The 20,294-nt window shown below is 45.0% G+C and overlaps 2 protein-coding genes across 3 annotated transcripts; both read left to right on the forward strand.

The window, feature by feature from the left end:
* The first annotated feature begins 6,161 nt into the window (after positions 1–6,161).
* Positions 6,162–15,734, forward strand: LOC149344771 (uncharacterized). 2 transcript variants are annotated; one of them, XM_089546377.1, is made up of 12 exons: positions 6,162–6,292; positions 9,913–10,109; positions 11,652–11,825; positions 12,507–12,599; positions 12,723–12,794; positions 12,970–13,041; positions 13,443–13,511; positions 13,733–13,801; positions 13,921–13,983; positions 14,066–14,262; positions 14,335–14,500; positions 14,841–15,734. In XM_089546377.1, the coding sequence occupies exons 1-12, from the start codon at positions 6,258–6,260 to the stop codon at positions 15,002–15,004; spliced, it is 1,371 nt and encodes a 456-aa protein (XP_089402503.1). In that variant the 5' UTR covers positions 6,162–6,257; the 3' UTR covers positions 15,005–15,734. The 2 variants fall into 2 exon arrangements, with proteins under 2 accessions (XP_089402503.1, XP_089402504.1); XM_089546378.1 differs by lacking the exon at positions 13,443–13,511.
* Positions 6,308–9,908, forward strand: LOC149344772 (uncharacterized). The gene has a single exon (XM_089546376.1). It carries the CDS (start codon positions 6,326–6,328, stop codon positions 8,435–8,437), a length of 2,112 nt encoding a protein of 703 aa, XP_089402502.1. The 5' UTR covers positions 6,308–6,325; the 3' UTR covers positions 8,438–9,908.
* Positions 15,735–20,294: the final 4,560 nt, after the last annotated feature.

Below are 20,294 nucleotides of genomic sequence, written 5' to 3' on the forward strand. Positions count from 1 at the left end.
AATGTTGTGTGAGAGGCTTGCATATTACTCTGTTTGTTTATTTATTTATTTACCCCTCAAGGCCAGTGGCATTACACAGATGTTAGGGTGGGCTAGTCTAAAAGGAAAGTAAAATAATAGAGCCCGGCCCGCACCACTTAGAGCACAACGGGCTAGTGGCATTACACAGGGGGAATGGTAAATATACTAAAACTGAGAGAAAAATACAGTTGATTACATGAACATTAAACAGCGCCTGAATATACAATGTTAGCTAGTGCTACGCGGAACTGCTCGTAATTTTCAGTGCCGGCAACTTCTGCGGTAAGGTGGTTCCAGTCGCATGAGGTTCGCGGCAGGAATGACTGCGAGCAGCATTTTCTGTTGCATGACATACTTCCAACTTTGTGATCATGATCACTGCGGCGGGATACAGAAATTGTACGGGGGATGAGGTGATCACGAAGAGCGGGATGATGGTACAGCTTGTGGAACAGGGTGATACGAAACACTTTTCTACGCGATGTCAGTTATGGGAGGCAGATATTAGACTTCATAGCTGTGCGGTTGTAGTTAACAAGGATTAAACGCACAGAGTTATTTTGCACCAGCTCAAGATCATTAATGAAGTCATGAGCAGGGTGCCATACACGTGTTGCATGCTCGAGTTTTTATCGTATTAGTGTTTGATAAAGCAGTAGTTTCAAATTGGAAGGAACGTTAAAGAAGTTGCGACGTAAGTAGCAAAGCATGCGATTAGCATTTTCAATTATGTTCTCGGTATGAAGAGACCAGTTAAGATAATAAGTAATGTGGACGCCGATGCACTTATATGATGAGGCTGATTCCAACGAAATGTTATCGATGTAGTAGTGAGGTGGGACGGAAGTTTTTCTAGATACACGCATGACTTTGCATTTGTTCATATATAGCTGCATTCACCATTCTTCGCACTGAAGTCAGTGGCGGTCTCGTCAAGTAGTCCCCTGCTTTGTACGTTCACCTTGTTAGCGGCTGTCTTATTTCACACAATTCCACGTTCTACACGTTGATAGGTATCGTGTTCCTGCCTTGGTGGTAGTGGTTTATTTAAAAAAAAAAAGGAAGCAAAATAGTGTTGCCGGCTGCGGCAATTGCTATCTAATATCTTAAGCACCCGAGCTGCAGCCGGCGGAAACGACAGGGAAAGGGAGAGGATAGTAAGGAGAAGTATAGAGGGGAGCGACAGCAAGAAAGGACAGGGGAGAGCTTTGTACACTATTTACAAAATACAAAAGTAATCAAGTTCCCGCCACCGTTGTCTTGCCATGCCGCCGGCGCGGCGGCGACGGCGGTGCCATTTACCTGCGGTTGCGGTGGCCAACAACCTCGTCGGCGGGAGGGGGGGGGGGGGGGGGGGAGCCACCCATTCATGTCTTTATCCCACCAGGGACACAGCGACGCAAGCGAGGGGACCATCCCTTTCTGGCTTGACAAGGAGCGCCGACCAGCCGCCTTGGGGACTGAGGGCAGAACAAATTAAGCCACTTCCCAGAACTGATAAATGAAGGCCGCTAACCCCACTGGTGAAATGTCCGGGCAGGTGCTTTGACCTTAGTGGACATGTCGTGGCAATTATCTCAGACGTCGACTCGTTTCCCCTGGTATCGAAATGAATATTGCTCGCGTAAACGTTAACATTCAAAGATTGAGTAATGGTATAACGTCTATACCTTTCGCCATTTATTTTTCAATAACAAAGCGCAAAAAAAAATTTGTGCAAATAAAATGAAAAATCGTTGTTTCTATTTTTTCTTTTTTTATATACAGCAGTCTGTCCGCTCCCCCTAAAACCACTCTCTGTGACCGCCACTGACTGAAGTAATGTAAGGTTGTTAGTGTTGGTTATTTCTCTAAAAATGACGCGAACATCAGCGAATAGGTGAATATGAGAATCCATAAGAGAGCGGGGATCATTAATGTTAGATCAGGAACAGTAGCTAGGGTCCAAGAACTGAACCTTGTGGAACTCCGGAAGACACCTCTGTAAAACAGGTGTTATAACCGTAAGCAATAACTAATTGTGAGCGATTAAGTAGACATTCAATCCATTTCAATAAGTTACAGTCAATATTAAGATGTTTTAGTTTGTGAGCCAGAAGGTTGTGACATACATCGTCGAAAGCCTTTGAAAAATTCAGAAATATACAGCCAGTTAGTGATGATAGGTCTAGAATACAGTGCAATGCATGTGTAAACTATATTAACTGTGTTTCGCAAGAGTAAAGTTTTCGAAAACAATGTTGCGCTGACATAAAAAGTTGTTCAATGAAAGGAAGTTAACAAGGTTGGTGAATATTATATGTTTGAACATTTTGGGTCAAGTATTGGTAAGGGATATGGGACGATAATTAATAGGGGATGCTTTGCTGCCGGATTTGTAGACTGTAACCACCTTTCCGATCTTCCACTCAGTAGCAGCGTTGACTGGTCAATGCTGGAAAAGTTTGGTTAGTATAATGGGCGAATAAGCTGCAGTGCTTTTTAAGTAACGCAGTCATAACCCGGAGCGGAATGAACACTGAGTCCATCAATAAGCTTATTCACACCAGTAGGAGCAACAGTTATAGGTGGCATGAAAACATAGTTGAAGTGGTGAGTTGTAGGCATATGTATACATCAGATATGGGTGTAAAGTTGTCAGTGATTACGCGGTTAAGAATCGTGACGCGAACGTCGGAAGGGATGAGGTCGCCTAACGGGTCAGATAACGCAAAACTATCGTCGGTGGAAGGATTAATGACCCGCCAGAATTTTTGACATTGGTGGTTACATGTGAGTGGAAGTGCTTTTAGCGCTTTTGAGCGCCTGAACATACATGTTGGAAGCCGCTGAATACGAAGTCCGATCGCTCACTAGTTGGCGAGAACTTTGCGATGCGGTAGAGGCTTTCTTTTTGTTAGATAAACGTTTAATGTGATTATTACACTAGGAAGCTATTGAGTGGGTGGTAGCAGTGCGTTCAGGAGTGTATTGTTCTGTGAGTTGGGTGATTATAGCTGTGAACATGCTCCAGTTGGTTTGAATGCTGCGGACACCAAAGCTATGGGAAAGCATCGATAAAAAAAAATAGTTCATTATTTATCGCCTGAAAATTTGCTCCATTGTAGTCTCGTATTATTATTTTTTTTTTTCCTTTTGTTAGTGTTCGGAGTGGCTAGATTAATGTCATAGTGCATTAGCAAGTGGTCGCTGATGCCTGGCAGGTATGTAATAGGTGAGACTATGTCAGATCGATTTGTCAGGATTAAATCTAGCGTATTAGCCGCGTTGGCTGTTATAGTCCCTTGTGAGCACAAATGCACTAACAAGAATACTGAGCGCACATCTAAAAATTCGCGACTTCGAGACGAGAACGGGGACATTAAAGGGGAGTTGGTATCCCATGTTATCTTCGAAAAAATTAGATCGGCAAATAAAACAATACTGAAATAGATCATGGTGCTTTGTTTTTAAGTGTTTCCATAAAAAAGTATGGCAACAGATAAGGAAAGGCTTAGGTGATCGTGATCGAGGAGGTTAGACTGAATTATAGTGCAACAGCTTGAAACAGGTCTTCACATCATTCGTATATACTAGAACATTGCAGGAGCCCGGACAAAGCAAAATTACACAAATTACGTTTGAATAGAGATTATGGCAGGAAAGTGGATGAAATATAGCTAAAAGAAGAATTGTGAACCGAAGCAAAGTATGTAATGAGCCAGAAATATGCATATCAAAGAAGACACTGCACTGAGAAAATGGACAGCATGAAATAAATGAGCAGCACAAGTGCAGCGTACAGGCCTTTATCAAAGAATTTATTTTTTGTTTATTTACCACGTCCTGGTAGTGTTAGCTCCATAAAGCATTATCAAAATTATCACAATTTTCAGTTTTATTTGCTTAGGAGAACGTTAGAGCAATAAGAACTTGGCTCATAAATGCACCTCAAATATTGCCATAAATCATCGTACTCTTCGTCCGGGGCCACAAGAGCTGGGGCTTCATGAGATAATTATTACGGTGCATTAACGAAAATTTCAACATGCCGTCAGCATGCAAAGATTTTATACTGGCGCTGAAAAACCCGCATTTTTTTAATTTTTGCTGGCAGGAGGGAGTAACTTTCTTGACTGCGCTGCTTTCTTCCTAAGCAAATGAAAGACGTGTATGCCGAGCAAAAACAATTCGAAAATATGTAGCGTAAGATATAACACTAATGCACTGTGAAGCTTGATGCCTTATTGGTCCAGTAGAGTGGAGAGCTGGGCGAGTTAATTGGTTCACGATTGTAGAAAGAAAACCAGCGCAAAAGACGGGGACACAGAACTCGGAACACAGAATACAGGAACACAGAACACAGCGTCGTCCTGTGTTCCTGTTGTGCGTCTCCGTCCTTTGCCCTTGTTTTTTTTTCCTAAATTGGCCATGCACTTGTGGCAATTTAAGTGCACTTCCTGTGAATTTTGCACAAAAGTAGTGTATTTTTGCATTCACCTTTTTTACACGCTGAGTTGTTTTATCTTTTGGTCACTTCAGAAGGGAGGAGTTAGTATAGAAGTAATTTACTTGGAGAATACAAGGAAATATATCTTGCGATGAATATTCTCATATTTTAATTCTGCCTGATGGGAATGCATTACGCGCCATACGGTGTTACTCACAACCAAACGCCCAAGGCTCTAAGTTGGGCAAAGCATGTATCATATATGTGGAAGTGCGAATATGGCTGTGGTGCGCTGGGCGTCTTGCATGCACAGCAGGAAGTGATTTGTGTCTAGACCATCCAGGAGGGCATGTACAAGGACGGGAGGATAGTACAAACGCTAAAAAAAAAAAAGCTAGCTGGGGCTAGAAACGCATTTTTCGTTCTAGCAAGTACCAACGTTGGGGCAAAGCAACCAGTTTTGGGCGCCTTGTAAGAAGAAAGGATGGTTCTGGGAAGCGGAGGCAGGGCTGCGTACGGCGCACGCGAGGTCGCGGGGTCACGGAGTCGCGCTGCAGCAGCACATCGGGAAAAGGTTAAATTCTTCCACTCGCCACTCGCAGCGCACCGCAGAGCCGGCAGCCTTCTCTCTTGTCCGCCTACCCGGCAGGTTCCGGCCGGGGAGACGGACAATAGTCGCGGGCGAGAGCGAAGGAGGGGGGGGGGGGGGGGGGGGGGCACCACATGAAAGGCATTAGAAGAATGTCACTGGCGCCTCCACTACGGCTCAGCTTGTACTATTCTGGCGCAGTGCTGCGTTTCGCCGTAATCGCTTGTCAGCAAAGTGAACACAGCACCGTGCCTTCCCGTGAATAGTACAAGCAGGGACGTCGCGGCCACATCGGCATTCGCAGTATCCCAAGGGAAATTGGCCGATGGCCGGAGGTTGGCAAGTCGGCGGTCTCGAATCGGCGGCCAATATGCTCGGCCAGCCTAATGCGGGCCAGCACTGGGCCATGGTAGGCCAGCCGCCATGATGGCCAATGGTTGGCAAAAGGTAGACAGCCGTCCGCTGGTAGACGACTGGGCAGTAATTGGCCATCGTTGCGCAGGCAGACAAACAAGGCCCGGTCCCGGGCCACCGCTGGCCACCAGCCATGTCGTCCAAATGTTTTGAGATGTTACAAATGTGCGGAAGAGTCACGTGGAGGCACCGTCGAAACGCCATAGGTTGTCTCTGTCATGTTGCAGCCGCTAGAACTTTAATTTTGAGAATGTGCATAAATATAACTTTCAAGATACGCGCGTCAAACGCCGACACGCGTGTCTTAGCGAAAATCGTCTTTCATGTATCTCTAATAGAAATACGTGGCAATAATTTGAGATTGAGGAGTTGAGTGTGCGCAGCAGTCATGCGAAAAAATTTGTGTTGCACAATGTGTCGCGAGCAAAAAAGAAAGGCCGTGAACTATGAATCAAAATCAAAACTTGCATCGCTTTCGGTTTTGATTTTACAAACTGCGTCTTGTAAAGATAATTTTCATTTGTAATACTGTTAACCAGTTCTTATTGTTGTTGAATGTTAAGTTTAACAGATATTGTACTTCAATATTTTTATTTTTTCTTAATTTCCAGAAAAAAAGTGAAATAGCGATACGGAGTAGCGGCTTGGTTGCGGCGGCTCATTCAATCTCCTCTGGTCTTTTTCTTTCCTTTCTTTGCTGCTCCCCATCGTGTTTGGAGTATTTTTTAACCAGCGGCGACCCTTCGAGCGTGCTTTTTATCATTAACGTGTGTTGTTCGACCGCTGTTAAGGGTTTTTTCTGCCATGACCTCCCAGCTTTCACAGCCAAAGATGGGAAGGTGAGAAATTTTGTTTGTTTGTTTGGTTTTGTCATGGAGCGGTTCCTGCGATCGAAGCGGCGCCGTGAGTTCAGACTCGTAAAGACTGCTGGTGCGCGATGTGTGCAGGAAGTGACAAGAGATGCTCAGATCGTGGCAGGTAGAATGGTTGGTGTGTCAGGTGAAGGAAGCGCACCCGTTCAAGAACTAAGCAGCGAATCTGAAGACATCACGGTAGTGAGCCCTTGCCGGACTCCAGTGCTGTCGGAGCCACTTCAGCCTCCAGAGTTTGGTGGAGAATCCCCTCCAGCGATAGGTTACGAGTCCGATTCTGCGGTACTCAGTGCGCTGGACTTGCTTGAGCTACCATCGAATGTGGAGGATTGTGCAAGCCGTGCGAGCGGCAGTGCGAGTGGTTCTGCTAACAGTGTAAGAGATAAGCTTAGGGCTTGGGCTGTACAACACCGAGTCAGAAGAGCAGCAGTCAATTCTGTGCTTGGAATTTTTAGGCCGTACTTCCCAAGCCTACCAAAAACGTACCAGGCCCTAATGTCCACTCCCCGGCACGTACCGATCGTGCAAATGTCTAATGGCCAGTATGTACACTTTGGTCTACAGAGTGGACTGCTGCGCGCTTTGGACATGTGGCGCCTTGTTGACATCGGTGCCCTCTCTCTGTCGGCCAATATTGATGGCCTGCCTTTGTTTAAGAGCAGCAACACGCAAGTCTGGCCGATATTGGCACAGCTGCACCACCCAAGCAACAAACATTTAGATGTTTTATTTGCTGTGGGAGTATTCTGTGGCACATCAAAACCAGGATGCCTAGAAGAATACCTAAAGGCTTTTATAGAGGAATTAGGCGATGTGCTTTCATGTGGAATTGATCACAAAGGCATGCACCATGAAGTGACACTCAAAGCAATCCTTTGTGATGCTCCTGCAAAAGCCTATGTGAAAGCAACCAAATCATTTTCAGGCTATTATGGTTGCGACAAGTGCTGTGCGAAAGGTGTGTACATTGGCCGCATGACATATCCGAGCATGCATAGTCCGTTACGTACTGATGACTCATTTGCAAACCAAGATCAGAAGGAGCACCACAAAGGGGTTTCTCCATTAGCTTCAATTATCCCGATGGTAACCTCTTTCCCAATTGACTATATGCATTTAGTTTGCCTCGGGGTGGTCCGTAAAATGATTGGCTACTGGGTTGCAGGCCCACGGAGAGTGAAGCTGTCACATGGGTCAGTTTTGCGAGTGTCGGGGCTCCTGGTTACAATGCGGAGTCGAATACCAAGAGATTTTGCGCGCAAGCCACGACCGCTGAGCTTGTATGAACGCTGGAAGGCAACAGAGTTCCGGTACTTTGTGCTCTACTCAGGACCTGCTGTGCTTAAGACTGTTTTGCCACGTGATGTGTATGTGCATTTTTTACACCTGCATGTTGGGATTGCAATTCTGTGCTCTCAGTCAATGAGCCTGTCTTTTGATTACGCTGATCGCCTGCTGCGTACTTTTGTGAGGCAGTGTAAGGCCATCTACGGCAAAGAGGCACTGGTTTATAATGTGCATGGCCTTATTCACTTGGCTAGTGACTCTCGCCAGTTTGGCTGCCTGGACAGCTTCAGCTGTTTTCCTTTTGAGAACTTTCTGAAAGATCTGAAGGCTTTGGTGCGATCTGGTAACAAGCCTTTGGAACAAGTTTACATCAGAATTACTGAAGCGTATGCTTGTCCATCTGTTGGCAATGGATCTGACAGTGATGCTGCATCCGTTGAATATGGGGTCCTCCCTTCATCAGGTCACTCTGCTGGCCCTGCCCTGTCCTACCTCAATTGGAGGCAGTACAGAAAGGCAGTGTGGAAAAATTCCCTGATCAGCAACACATTACCAGATAACTGCCTATTGCTGACTGAGAACAGAATTGTTCTTGTGGCAAATTTTCTCATGTCTGAGGCTGAGATAATGATTATTGGCAGACTATGCAGCATTGAAGGAGACCTTTACACTCATCCTTGTAAGTCATCCCTGTTATCAATATTTAAGGTGTCAGCTCGAGCCAGCGGCTTCAGTGTCTTCTCGTTTTCTGACATTGTGTGCAAAGGACAGCTTTTGACAGTTAATGGAAAAAGCATTTTTTTCCCTTTGTTTCACCTTCTCTAAGTATTGCACACACTGTTCAGAGCACGGCATGCTTGTAGTCTTCTGCCTTCAATTTTTTTTTGCTCACTGAGGCGTCTTACTTTTGATCTTAACCTTGACATTGGATCTGTTCGATTTGGCTGCACTTGCTAGGTCAGTTCCACGAAGCGCTGGGATGGTGCCGCAAGCATGCACTGCTAGTTCAGGCAGTTCAATTGCAACTTGTCACTCACTGCTTCCAAAACAAATTATCAAGTGCAGGCCTGCCATCTGCTAGCCCTGGCGTCATCACCAAATTGCAGTGAACTGCGTGCAGCCCACATCAACGGCTGTTAACGTCCCGAACTGGGTGAAAAGTTTTCAGTCAGCAAACTGCAATGATCACATCATCGCACTGTTATCCTAAGCATGGGCGCTGCCATCTCGCTGCACTACAACTGCACTTCCACCTTGGAGAGTGCAATTCAGCCAAGGACTTGTGCTGTACTTGCTGGGAACTTTTGAAAAATTAACATGGAAGTGCAGTGTGCGCATTCTGCACTGGTAAAACAAGTATGAAAAAGCTGCACTCCCTGAACTGGTGCAGCAAGTGCAGCCAGTTTGAACAGACCTGTTGAGGAAATATGTGCTCCATGGAAATTGACTAAATGTAAAATAAAAAGTTCACAATGCGACAACTGGGGCCAGTTGGTATTCCATAGTTGTAGTACAAATGTGCTAAGTATTACAATCATAACACGAGATAAGAACGAAGCGCGGATGTTTCATTTATATTTATAAACCTGTGCACATTTTTCAGGATTGTGTGAAATGATTGTTTTGATTTTTGTAATTATATAAGTTAAATCACGATTGAATGCCAGCTTGGTGTAACATGCATGTGCACGTGGCTTCACCCACTTACGGAAGTTGTATTGGCTGTGGTTACTTAGAGTGACATGTAAACATGTGTCTGGTTCTTTGTGAAACTTGTGTAGTCATACCATGCTGTAGGTTTGTCCATATTTTAGCGTTTCACCAAGTACTCCATTAAAGATACTTTTTCGGTGAAGGCTGCTCACTGTGCTGTTTCTAGTTGCTTTTGAAATTTGTGAACATAGATTCATATGTTTTTAACATCAAAACTTCTTTGCTGCATGCTGAGGTGTTAAAGCTGGCAGATTTCTAGGTATGAAAAAGAACTTTTGGAAACAAAAATTAACCCTGCTGTACATAGATAGCTTTGCTTCTTAGTGCCACAACCAGTACTGTGCCACAACCAGTACTAACACCAGTTGTAGCATTAGAACATTTCTGCTGTATGCACTGGCTACTCAAGTTGTAGCTATGGCCATTCAGATTGGTCAGAATGCTTTGTACTACTAGAGTGCAATGCTTTGGTTAGTTGTTGAAGGCTTCATTCTTATTTATGAAGTCTCATGTTACATTGCTGTACCTTGTAGCCTTGGTATGTCATGACCTATGGATATCCAGTAAAATATTGCAACCTTTTTCAGATTTCACATTGTTGAATTCATTGAGGAAGGGAGCACGTATGTTGTTCCCACAAATTGGGTGGAAGAGGAGCAGGGCCACACAGTATGTTATTGGCCCCCAACCACTGCCAAAAGAGAGGTAGACAGAATGATAGAAAAAGCAGTGCCGATTGAAGATCACTGGGTATGCCACAAGGCTCGTGTACTTGCGACCAAAAGTAAGTGTGCATATACTCGCCTTTTTTTTTTACTTTAAATCACACATCCGAGTAGTTTTAAAAATTTGAAATTGGAATAGTTTTCATTGTGATAAATCAACCCTTTGTACCTCAGTGCCCACACACATGGCCAGCAAGTATGAGCACATTACTGATCAGAGAAAAGTGGAGCTGGAGCTGAAATATGGCATCTTATCAAGTGCAGTGGAAGATACACCCCATTGCATTTCACAGCTTCACTTCTTTTGTATGACATCTAATGTGGTCATATTTGATGACAACATATGTGGATCCTGGTACACGACTCAAACCAATATTTGTTCTTAATAAAAATTGATTCTGTGGTTTTCGTTGGCAATGTTGTTAATGTTTGCCTGACAGCTGAAAGATGCATTTATTTCTGACTAAACTGTAAAATGGGAACATATTTTTTTCCTACTGCTCAATTCGAAATTATTACTTCAAGACCAGACAGGACTCTGTGAGCACTGTTAGCAAGTTGCTGCCAGTAAAGCCCGACCTTAAATATCTGCACGAAAACAAAATTAACTTTGTTGCAGTTTGCTTTTAGCTGGTGGTGGCGATAGCTATGGTAGTTTTTGTCCTCCTGTAGTGTACAGCAGCTTTGTTTTCTGTTAAAGCAACCTTTTTGTCATTCACTCTTGGTACTCTGGTGATGCAGGCCAATTGCAGTTTGGCCTCGGTGTCCCTTTAAAAATTGCTGCAGCAGCCTGTTGCTGTTTCATACCTGAGGGCTAAAATATACGGGAGAGCTTCTTAAAATAATTCAAGCGTCTCAGCACCGCCATGCGTAGGTTGCTTCATGTTGTGATGCCATATTCTAACGTGGGAATGACGATCAGGGCCAAATTTGAAAGTTGATCAAACATAGGGCACAGTATACATCCAAACCCTCCTGGAATGTATGCTTTCGAGCTAGACTCAGGGTAACCAGAAGCCTGCAACACCAACTCCCTGCAAACTGCACTGTACGTTCTGAGGCAACAAGTTCCTCCTAAACAGTAATGGCTCAGCCATGGCAGCCATACCACTGTGTTTCTTCACCAGATTCTGCCTATTGTGCACAGTTTCCCAATATTTTTGCTAACAGTGTGAATTTCTTCACTTAGGTGTATGAGCAAGAACCACTATTATCATTTTTCTAATGGCAAGTTACTGGTGTTGAAAGAAAAAAGTATTCATAGACTTGGAAGTTTCCATTGGTTGGGTGTCTTCAAAATCTTACACATAGCCTGCTTAGGCTCCTATTTTCATAATAGAACAAGACCACTCGCATGCTTTCCTCTTTCTGTAATCAGTTGCTTAAAAATAGAATGCTACATCCATGCATGACAAAATTCAGTAAAGTAGTTCACAGATTCCCCCAGGAAGAAAAATTAATTTTGGTGTCTCTTGGTATGTGCTTCTGTTTTTAAATGCATGATTAGAAGAGGAGCTCCGGATGGTAGTGCTAGATATATAAACAATTTTTAATGCTTTCGTGAGCCTGGGCATTTATGTCAAAATATTTTGTCAAAACAGGCACATATGAACGTGCAAAGGAATACCTTCCAAATGCCCTTGTCACATCGCACTTGGACTCGGAAGATTCAACTGCAGAAAAAGAGTCAAGGCGCAAGCGAAAGCAAGTAGTCTTGTCAAGCAGTGAGAGTGAGGACAGTGTAGAAAATTGGACACCTGGGCTCCTAATACGACGTAAGTGTTATATTTGTGGTTCTTATTTATACCTGTGCCGCATGGGCAACTTTAATGACATTTTCATGGTACCACACGCACAAATTTTGATGGAATTAGCCTTACTGCCATTCGCTAACTACTGATTTTCCCACAACTCATTTGCCCGAGAAATGCATACCCTTGTCTCCATTTTTCACATACAAAAGCATGCAAGTTCATTATTAACATCCTCCTATCAAGTAGCAAATGTTTTTTTTTTTGAGACACATTCAGATCAGTCACCTCTGCTACATTTTTATTGCAAATGGCACCATTTTTACTGGCATTTCTGACTGGCATTTCTCAGCCTGTGTGCTCGCACATGGTATTATGGCTACTTTTTTCAACTTGTCAGCGAAGAACAGCTCCATTTCTTACAAGTCAGTATTGCATTTGGACAGCTATGTTTGCAGTTGGTTAAAATTTCTTGCTGGCATTGTCATCTTGAGGGCATGTATAATGACAATAAACCTGGGCATGTAGCATCAGCTCTGAAAATTATGGGATTAACAAACTTTAGCATTAAGCCTTTACTGTAATTTCTTGTCATGCCTTTAATTTTGCTCTTACAAACAGCATAGGCAAGTTAGTCTGGATTTTAATTTTTTTCAATGACAAGCTCATCAACGTTTAACATTGGCACATGTATCAATCATTCAGGTCGCAAGTGTTCTGTCTCCGGCTCACACCATCACAGAACAAAGTCTTCACAAAGTTCAAATGGAAGAGAGGCTTTGAAAATGCTTGTACCAGGTATGATAGTTACATTAATGACGACAGCTTGCAAATGCAGGTCTCCAATTTTAAATGAATTTTGCAGTGTGATCAGTGCACCAGTGAACTGACAATATGTTGGGACTTAAATTTGTAATGCAGGAAGGAGCTCCAGCACAAACCAAAATGGAACGCGGCCCAGTACTACACAGCCCAGGCAATCTCCTGCACAAGGTACTACATCATTTATCAGGTCACCTAAGGCTATATTTAATGCTTGTACCAGGTATGATAGTTACATTAATGACGACAGCTTGCAAATGCAGGTCTCCAATTTTAAATGAATTTTGCAGTGTGATCAGTGCACCAGTGAACTGACAATATGTTGGGACTTAAATTTGTAATGCAGGAAGGAGCTCCAGCACAAACCAAAATGGAACGCGGCCCAGTACTACACAGCCCAGGCAATCTCCTGTACAAGGTACTACATCATTTATCAGGTCACCTAAGGCTATATTTAATGCATTGATGAAGTCAGTCATAATACAGTTGTCTTTCTCGATTATTCCTGTCAATAAACGTTTGAATTAAAACTCATGCAAATAAAAATATTTTGTGAAATCCGCCTAGCTACATCCCCAGCAAAGCAAGGTGAATAGTCATGTTAGTATTATTATCATACCAAAGAACACCCATAAACATCTCATACACAGATAATTATGCAGAAGCAGGATTTTACTTTAATTTATTATTTGCTGTCGCGTGATTTATAGTAGTGGATCTTAGGGATGACGATTCCTTTCACATTTTGCACATACTCTGCTGAATACAACTGCAACGTACATTTCAATTATGCAGCATATTCTTTGTACTGAATGACAGATGAACTGCGAAGAGTGAGTGCATTCTTGGGCATTGGTTCAGCAGATCATGACACTGGGCTGTCATTTGGTATGTCTTATTGAACTGCTTTTAATTATTTGAAGTTTCAAATTATTCTGTGTATGCATATTATTTGCTCTGGCATGGCTTTATTCATTTTATTCAGTGGCAGTGGTGTTCCTTTGCAGTCAAATGCTCTGCATTAGAAATGGGCTATTGTCTGCTGAGCACTGTGTTTTACTGTGCACTTCTGAAAAAGGTCATGATGTATTTTGCTTACTGAATGACAGGCAGACCACCAACTGTGGATGCACGTTTGTGCAGTGGTATTGCGGAGCAGCCTGCTGAGGTGTCATCTGGTATGTTTTAATGGAACTGCACGTTATTTTGCTTCCGTAGTACAGACCTCTGCAGCCTTTAGTGCATATTCATTTGGTAAGAGCTGGTAATGCAATGTATAATTCATGAACATTTGCAGCTGCAGCTGCTGGGGATGTAAGTGCTATGCACAGCATCGAAAGCCTGAGTGCCCGCTTCGCTGGTAAGAGGATGCCTGCGATTATTTCATTTGAAAAGCAGTTCCTTATACATTTCTGTCACTAATCGTCTTTCCTTTGTTTTAGCATTTGAAAAAAAAACATTTGAAAATCAAATGAAGATTCTTCAGGAACTCAGAAGCCTCAGATCGCTAATTTCATCCAGCAAGCCCTCAAAGAGGATAAAACTCCCAGAGGACTGCCCTGCTTTGCCTGCGACAACTGCAGCTGAAGTGCTCCATCTGGAAGCGTACATTTCCTCAGAGGAGAACTTTGAGAACCTGGTGAGGTTTCATCTCGCGCTCTTATGCCCAGATGTGTTCCTAAACGTGTTCCTAAACGCTATTTCTTCTTAGGTCAGCTACTTTTCCAGTTTTGGAGGTACTGATGTCCAGGATGCTGTCCGGGCACTCCTGCGTGGCCTGATGGGGAAGGCAGCTGCATTGCAGTTCAGCTGGCGTGGATCACATGGCCTAAAACACGCTTTTGGCGATTTGAAGAACATCAACAGCATGATCCTCAGTAAGCACTCGTTTCACTCATCATATTAATAAGAGTTATGGGCGGTGCACATTATTTCTTTCCTTTTATAATGGCTGAAAAATTAATTTGAATGCCTGAACCTAATGCACAAACTTTATTGTATATCAGCACAGTGTAATTCGTTACAACAGCTCCAACTCTGTTGAGCAGTTTCCTGTTGTAGTTGTACTGCAATAGTAACAGCTAAATTGATGGCAGTGCCTTGCTGGTCATGTACTTTGTACAAATGGCATGGTTGTGCATTTGTAGTATGAGTACCGCAACTAATATTTTGACTCTTAGAAGATTGACCCACTTGTCAAATTTTCTGCTCATGCAGGTTGCCTCAAGGCTCACTTCCCCGACGAGGCGTGCCTTATGAACGTCAGCAACGTAATAAAACGCTGGCTAACCGGAGCCCATGACCGAGACGGTGGTCGCAGCCAGAGGCGTCAGCTGCAGGAATGCCGGAAGCAGCTGGCTGCTGACAGCTTTGCCAGCTAGTAAATTTCTAAGCCACTGGCAAAAATCTCTCCCAGTCCAACTGGTTTATGGAACAATTCCCAGTTGGTTCCATTTGAAACTAGATTTTATTTTATTTTATTTATAAATACTGCTGTCTCTGAGGAGAGACATAGCATGAGTGGGTAAATACGTAAGTAAAAACAAATAACATGTGTAGCATAGAAACAGATAACACAGAAGTATTAAAAACAGATCAACGGGTCAAATTGTCAGGCAACTGAACAACAAACTCTTCAATTGGCAATGAACGAAGTGAGCCGTCCAATCCATTCCAAATTTCAATGGTTAGAGGGAAAAAAGAAAATTTAAAACAATCTATATGTGGTTTGAAGGGAACAATGTTTAATGGGTGGTTCCGTCGGGTTGCACGTGCGCTTGATGACACAAATGTGAAGGGTGCCTGAATGCCAGATGATGTGTGAACGATCTTGTGCAGCATAATGATTCGTTCACGTGTGCGCCTATGTTCTAAAGTTTGTAAAGATAAACTGTGCATATGGGAAGAAGGTGAAAACTTGCGATCATACCGGCTGAAGATGAATCTTATTGCTTTTTTTTAACTGATTCTAAACGGTCAATTGGTCAAACGGTGAAGATTGGTCTCAGTTGAAACTAACTGGGAATTGTCCAGAAATCAGTTGTACTGGAAAAGATTTTTGTCAGGTTCATCAATATATGGGTATCGTAATAAAATTTTTCTTCATATGCAGATTGTTTCTTCATATATGGTGCAGTGCTTCAGTGCAGAGCACCTTCAACAACCTGCATGCACACTTTTGCATGAAGCCCATTTTGGCGGCGCCTTAAGGCAAACTAAAGCAAGGTTGGCCTCCGCGTTCGGCCCAGCCTCGGCCCCCAAGCGTGGCCCAGCGCTGGCAAACGGTGATCGGCCCGTGCAAGGCCAATGTCAATCCCCAAGCATGGCCCAACCGAGTTGGCCAAGCTTGGGCCATGGTCGGCCTGGTTGGCTGCCGTGCATGGGCCAGCGATGGCCCGAGGAAGTTTTTTCCCTTGGGATAGCGCCGCCCTGTCGCTTATTTGCTCGCTTATCCTCTAACAAGTCAAAAAGTCTTCCTGTTGTGGCACGCCATCCATGGCTTACGACACCACGTCTGTCATTCCCCTTCATACTTCAAGCGTTTCTCTTGCTATGGAAGTATTAGCCGTTGCGGCCACCAATTCAAGCAGCGAGAAAAATTTCAGCGCCGCAGGATTCGTAATGAAAGAGCGCCGCTCTTGTTTCGATCAAGCCATCATCAATGAACAACTTGCATATTTAGAGTGATAAATCTATACCTTTATGCGTTGTGTCTTGTGTATAATCCCAAACTGTGATCTGGAATGCGAGGTCAAAATTTGAATGTCATTGAAATAAACTCATTTTCCTGAAATTCTCTTTTTGTGTCGTCGCCGCTTTGCAGGTCGGGCCGAGCACGAGCGTGCTCAGGGTCCTTCAGTGTCGGGCCGGGCTTCCTGTCGGTAGGTTAAGTCCCGGGCCGGGCGCGGGTTCGAAATTGCGGCCCGTGCACAGCTCTATTCAGAAACCTAATCACATTTCCTTTTGTGAAAAAAGAACTATGTGCAGAGTTTAAATGGTGCAAGTATGAAGCTACAATGAAGTCAATTACCAAACACATCGAAACATCAGTTGTGATGCCTGAAAAAAGATGTACTGCAACATATAAATACTCAAGTCTCGATAAGCAGGAATACTGAAGGGGAATAAAAACAGTTTTCTTTTGTTCGGGCTCACGCACCTGCTACAAACATATTCTTTATACATAGCAATAAAACTTGAAATAACTGTTTAAGAAGCCTTTTGGTCAAAGTATAGCTAAGTATGACTGAAAGGAGTCCGCAAGAAATGCACGGAAGCAGGCATGCAGTGTGACAGCGCAGCGCGACAGGTGCGCTTTTTAATCTCGCGCGCTCACTGAAGAACATGGGTTTATGGTTTATTGGGGTTTTAACGTCGCAAAACGAGTCAGGCTATGAGGGACGCCGTAGTGAAAGGGGTTCGGAAATTTCGACCACCTGGGGTTCTTTAACGTGCACTGACATCGCACAGTACACGGGCCTCTAGAATTTAGCCTCCATCGAAATTCGACCACCCCGACCGGGATCGAACCCGCGTCTTTCGGATCAGCGGCCGAGCGCCATAGCCACTGAGCCACCGCGGCGGGTCGAAAGACATGACGGGGACACGCCGAGGAGGCAACGCTGCAGTGCACGCTGCCTCCTCGCCTCTCGGCTCCTCGCGAGCAGCCCCGTCCGCTGACGAGCGGTGGCGGGGGAAAATCTCTGCAGTGCACGCTGCCTCCTCGCCTCTCGGCTCCTCGCGAGCAGCCCCGTCCGCTGACGAGCGGTGGCGGGGAAAAATCTAGGGAAAACATGCCTGTCCCCAACCGGACATGACGTCATTAAATATCACGTGACCTATGACGTCACGCGTATGACGTCATATTTTTTTGACCAATCAGCGTTTCCAGCCTGCCGTCCCGCAAACGCTTGTCTGCACACTGCCTCACTCAAACGCTGCTTCCCAGCGACTGACGCTATCGGCAGGCGGGAAAAAATTCATGCATGCGCATGAAGGTTCAAGGTCGCCTGATGCAAGCGCGCTTGCCTCATATCCATCAGGTGTTCGCAAAAAAAAAATAAAGTCAGATACTTTTCTAACAGACCTCGTATATGCTCCGCGCATAGTCATCGCATCTAACCGGCAATCACCATGGTTCAGTCAAACGTTGAAAAGGCTCAGTAACAAGAAAAAACGCATCTTTCGTACGGAAAAAATAACCGGTTCTCAAGGACGTTGGAATGCTTATGAGGCCGCAGCCAGCAAATACAAAAAAAAAACACTCAAGCTCACCAAGGATTCATTTTTCAATACTACATTACCATCTCTTCTAATTAGTAACCCTAGGAAATTCTGGAACATCATTAACAAAAAGAGACCATACTGCTATCGGCCTTAAGGACTCATCCGACGCACTTATCTGGCCTGATGAGTGCGCGACTGTTGTGAACTCTGTATTTGTCTCTGCTTTTTCAAAAAATGTGTGGTCTGTACCACCCACCTATCCCGATGCTGACTTTTTGTCAATGGACCCTATTATCTTTGATATTGCTGGCGTGAAAAAAAATGAATAGAAAAACAAAACATTCTTCATCAGTGGGGTTCATAACATCAATTACAAGTTTCTGATCAGGACTAAAGCATACAGCGCTACAATACATTCTCATCTTTTCCAGCAATCTCTTGACACAGCCTGCATTCCTGGCGACTGGAAGGTCGGAAAGGTGATTCCCTTGCACAAGTCTGGAGGTAAACATTCACCGCCTAATTATAGACCCATTTCTCTAACGAGCATTCCATGCAAAATCATGGAGCATGTAATTTACTCTCACCTTGCATCATTCCTACAGTCAAATGCCTTTTTTTAAAATTGTTAGCATGTGTTTCGTAAGTCATTTTCCTGTGAAACACAACTCTTACCGTTTACGCATGATCTGAATTCCATTCTTGACTCCGGTTCCATTGTCGATTGTATATTCCTAGATTTTTCAAAAGTGTTTGACAAGGTTTCACATAACTCGTTTGTTTCAAACTAAGCAAACCTAATCTTGATACTAACGTTCTGGCATGGTTGCATTCTTTTCTTACTGATCGTTCACAATTTGCCACCATAAATGACAATTGCTCCTTCACTTGGCCATTCGAATCAGGCGTACCACAAGGCTCTGTGCTGGGGCCTTTGCTTTTTCTAATATATATCAACGACTTGCCTATTAGCTAATGTTCATCAAATAATCTTTTTGCAGATGACTGCATCATATACCGCGAAATTAACAGTGACGCTGACGCAACTTTTCTTCAGTCCGATATTGGTGATGTTCTTGACTGGGCTAACACCTGGAACATGGAACTAAACCCTAAGAAATGCAAGCACATGCGTGTTTCTCGTCGTAATACTTCACTGCCCTCGTATCATCTTAATAATAGTAGCATCGAATCTGTGTGTTGTTACAAATATCTAGGCGTATTTATTTCTTCTAATCTCTCTTGGAACCGCATGTAGATTATATTGCCACGTATCATTGTAGTGTTTGTTCGTTCACGCTCAAGGCTGCAGGAAAGGGCTGTTATCATTTTTGTTCGTGACGCGAGAAGCGACCAGCCTAATCTCGATTGTTCACAGCCATGAACAGCTGCACCTACTTGCTTCTAGATTACTCTAGATGATCTCGACCTGTTATCTCGAAGTTTCCTTGCTGGCTTTAAATTGAACGATGCCGCGAGCAGCGGGCATTCGTAGTTCGACGATTGACGAGCACGCTTGTTGCTGCCCGAGCTCGTCCAGAACCAGCGAAGTTTTTTCGGCGCTGGCTTGCTGAGAAGTTTTGACAAGTGCAGGCGGGCCTCGGATCCACTGCGACCCCGAGGATCCGCAACCAGCCTCCCAGCCCAGGCGCCGTGCCTTTGCCGGTGCTTGGGCAACTTCCTGGCCTTCAAGCAGCAGCCCAGTCGGCCGCCCGTGACGTCATGGGAGGCCCGGGACCTGCTGCCCCTCCGGTGTTCCGTGCGCCGCCCCCAAAGGCGCACTGTTTTTCGTTCACAGTTACATCCGACGCGACAGCTGACGACATCGTCGACGGCATCGAGTTGGTTGTCGGCCCGAAAGGGCTAGAGAGCCTCCAGCACCATGGAGGCATGAAGTTCTGCGTCGCCATGGCCTCGGCTGCGGCGGCGGAGAAGATGCTCGTGGAAGGCGCCTTCAACGTGAACGGCACTTCCGTCCCAGTAGCCTGCGTGGGTCCTGCCGTGGTCCACGTGACGGCTTTTCGTGTGCCGCTGTTCGTGGGAGACGCGGCGCTGGCAGCGGCACTGAGCTCTTTCGGCAAGGTGCTGGACATCACCCACCCCGTCCTCAAGGGCCGTCGTCACGTCGGCAACGGGACGCGCGTGGTCCGGATCGAGATGAAGCAGGCGGTGCCGAACTTCTTGACCGTCCAGGGCCACCGCGTCATGTTTGACTACCGAGGCGTCCGGAAGGTGTGTTCCCGCTGCGGGCAGGACGGCCACATCGGCGCGGCGTGTCGAACGCCGCGGTGCGCTCGCTGCGAGGTGTTCGGCCACGACACGGCCGGATGCGGAGCGGCTTGCAGGCGCTGCGGTGGAAGCCACGCCACAGCGGACTGCCTGCGGCCACGGTCCTATGCGGCGGCCGCCGCCTCGAGGAAGGAACCGAGTAAGGACAACGTGGCC

The sequence above is a fragment of the Amblyomma mixtum genome, chromosome 5 (genome assembly GCF_055824585.1).
Source record: "Amblyomma mixtum isolate Tamu chromosome 5, ASM5582458v1, whole genome shotgun sequence".
Lineage (NCBI taxonomy): Eukaryota > Metazoa > Arthropoda > Arachnida > Ixodida > Ixodidae > Amblyomma > Amblyomma mixtum.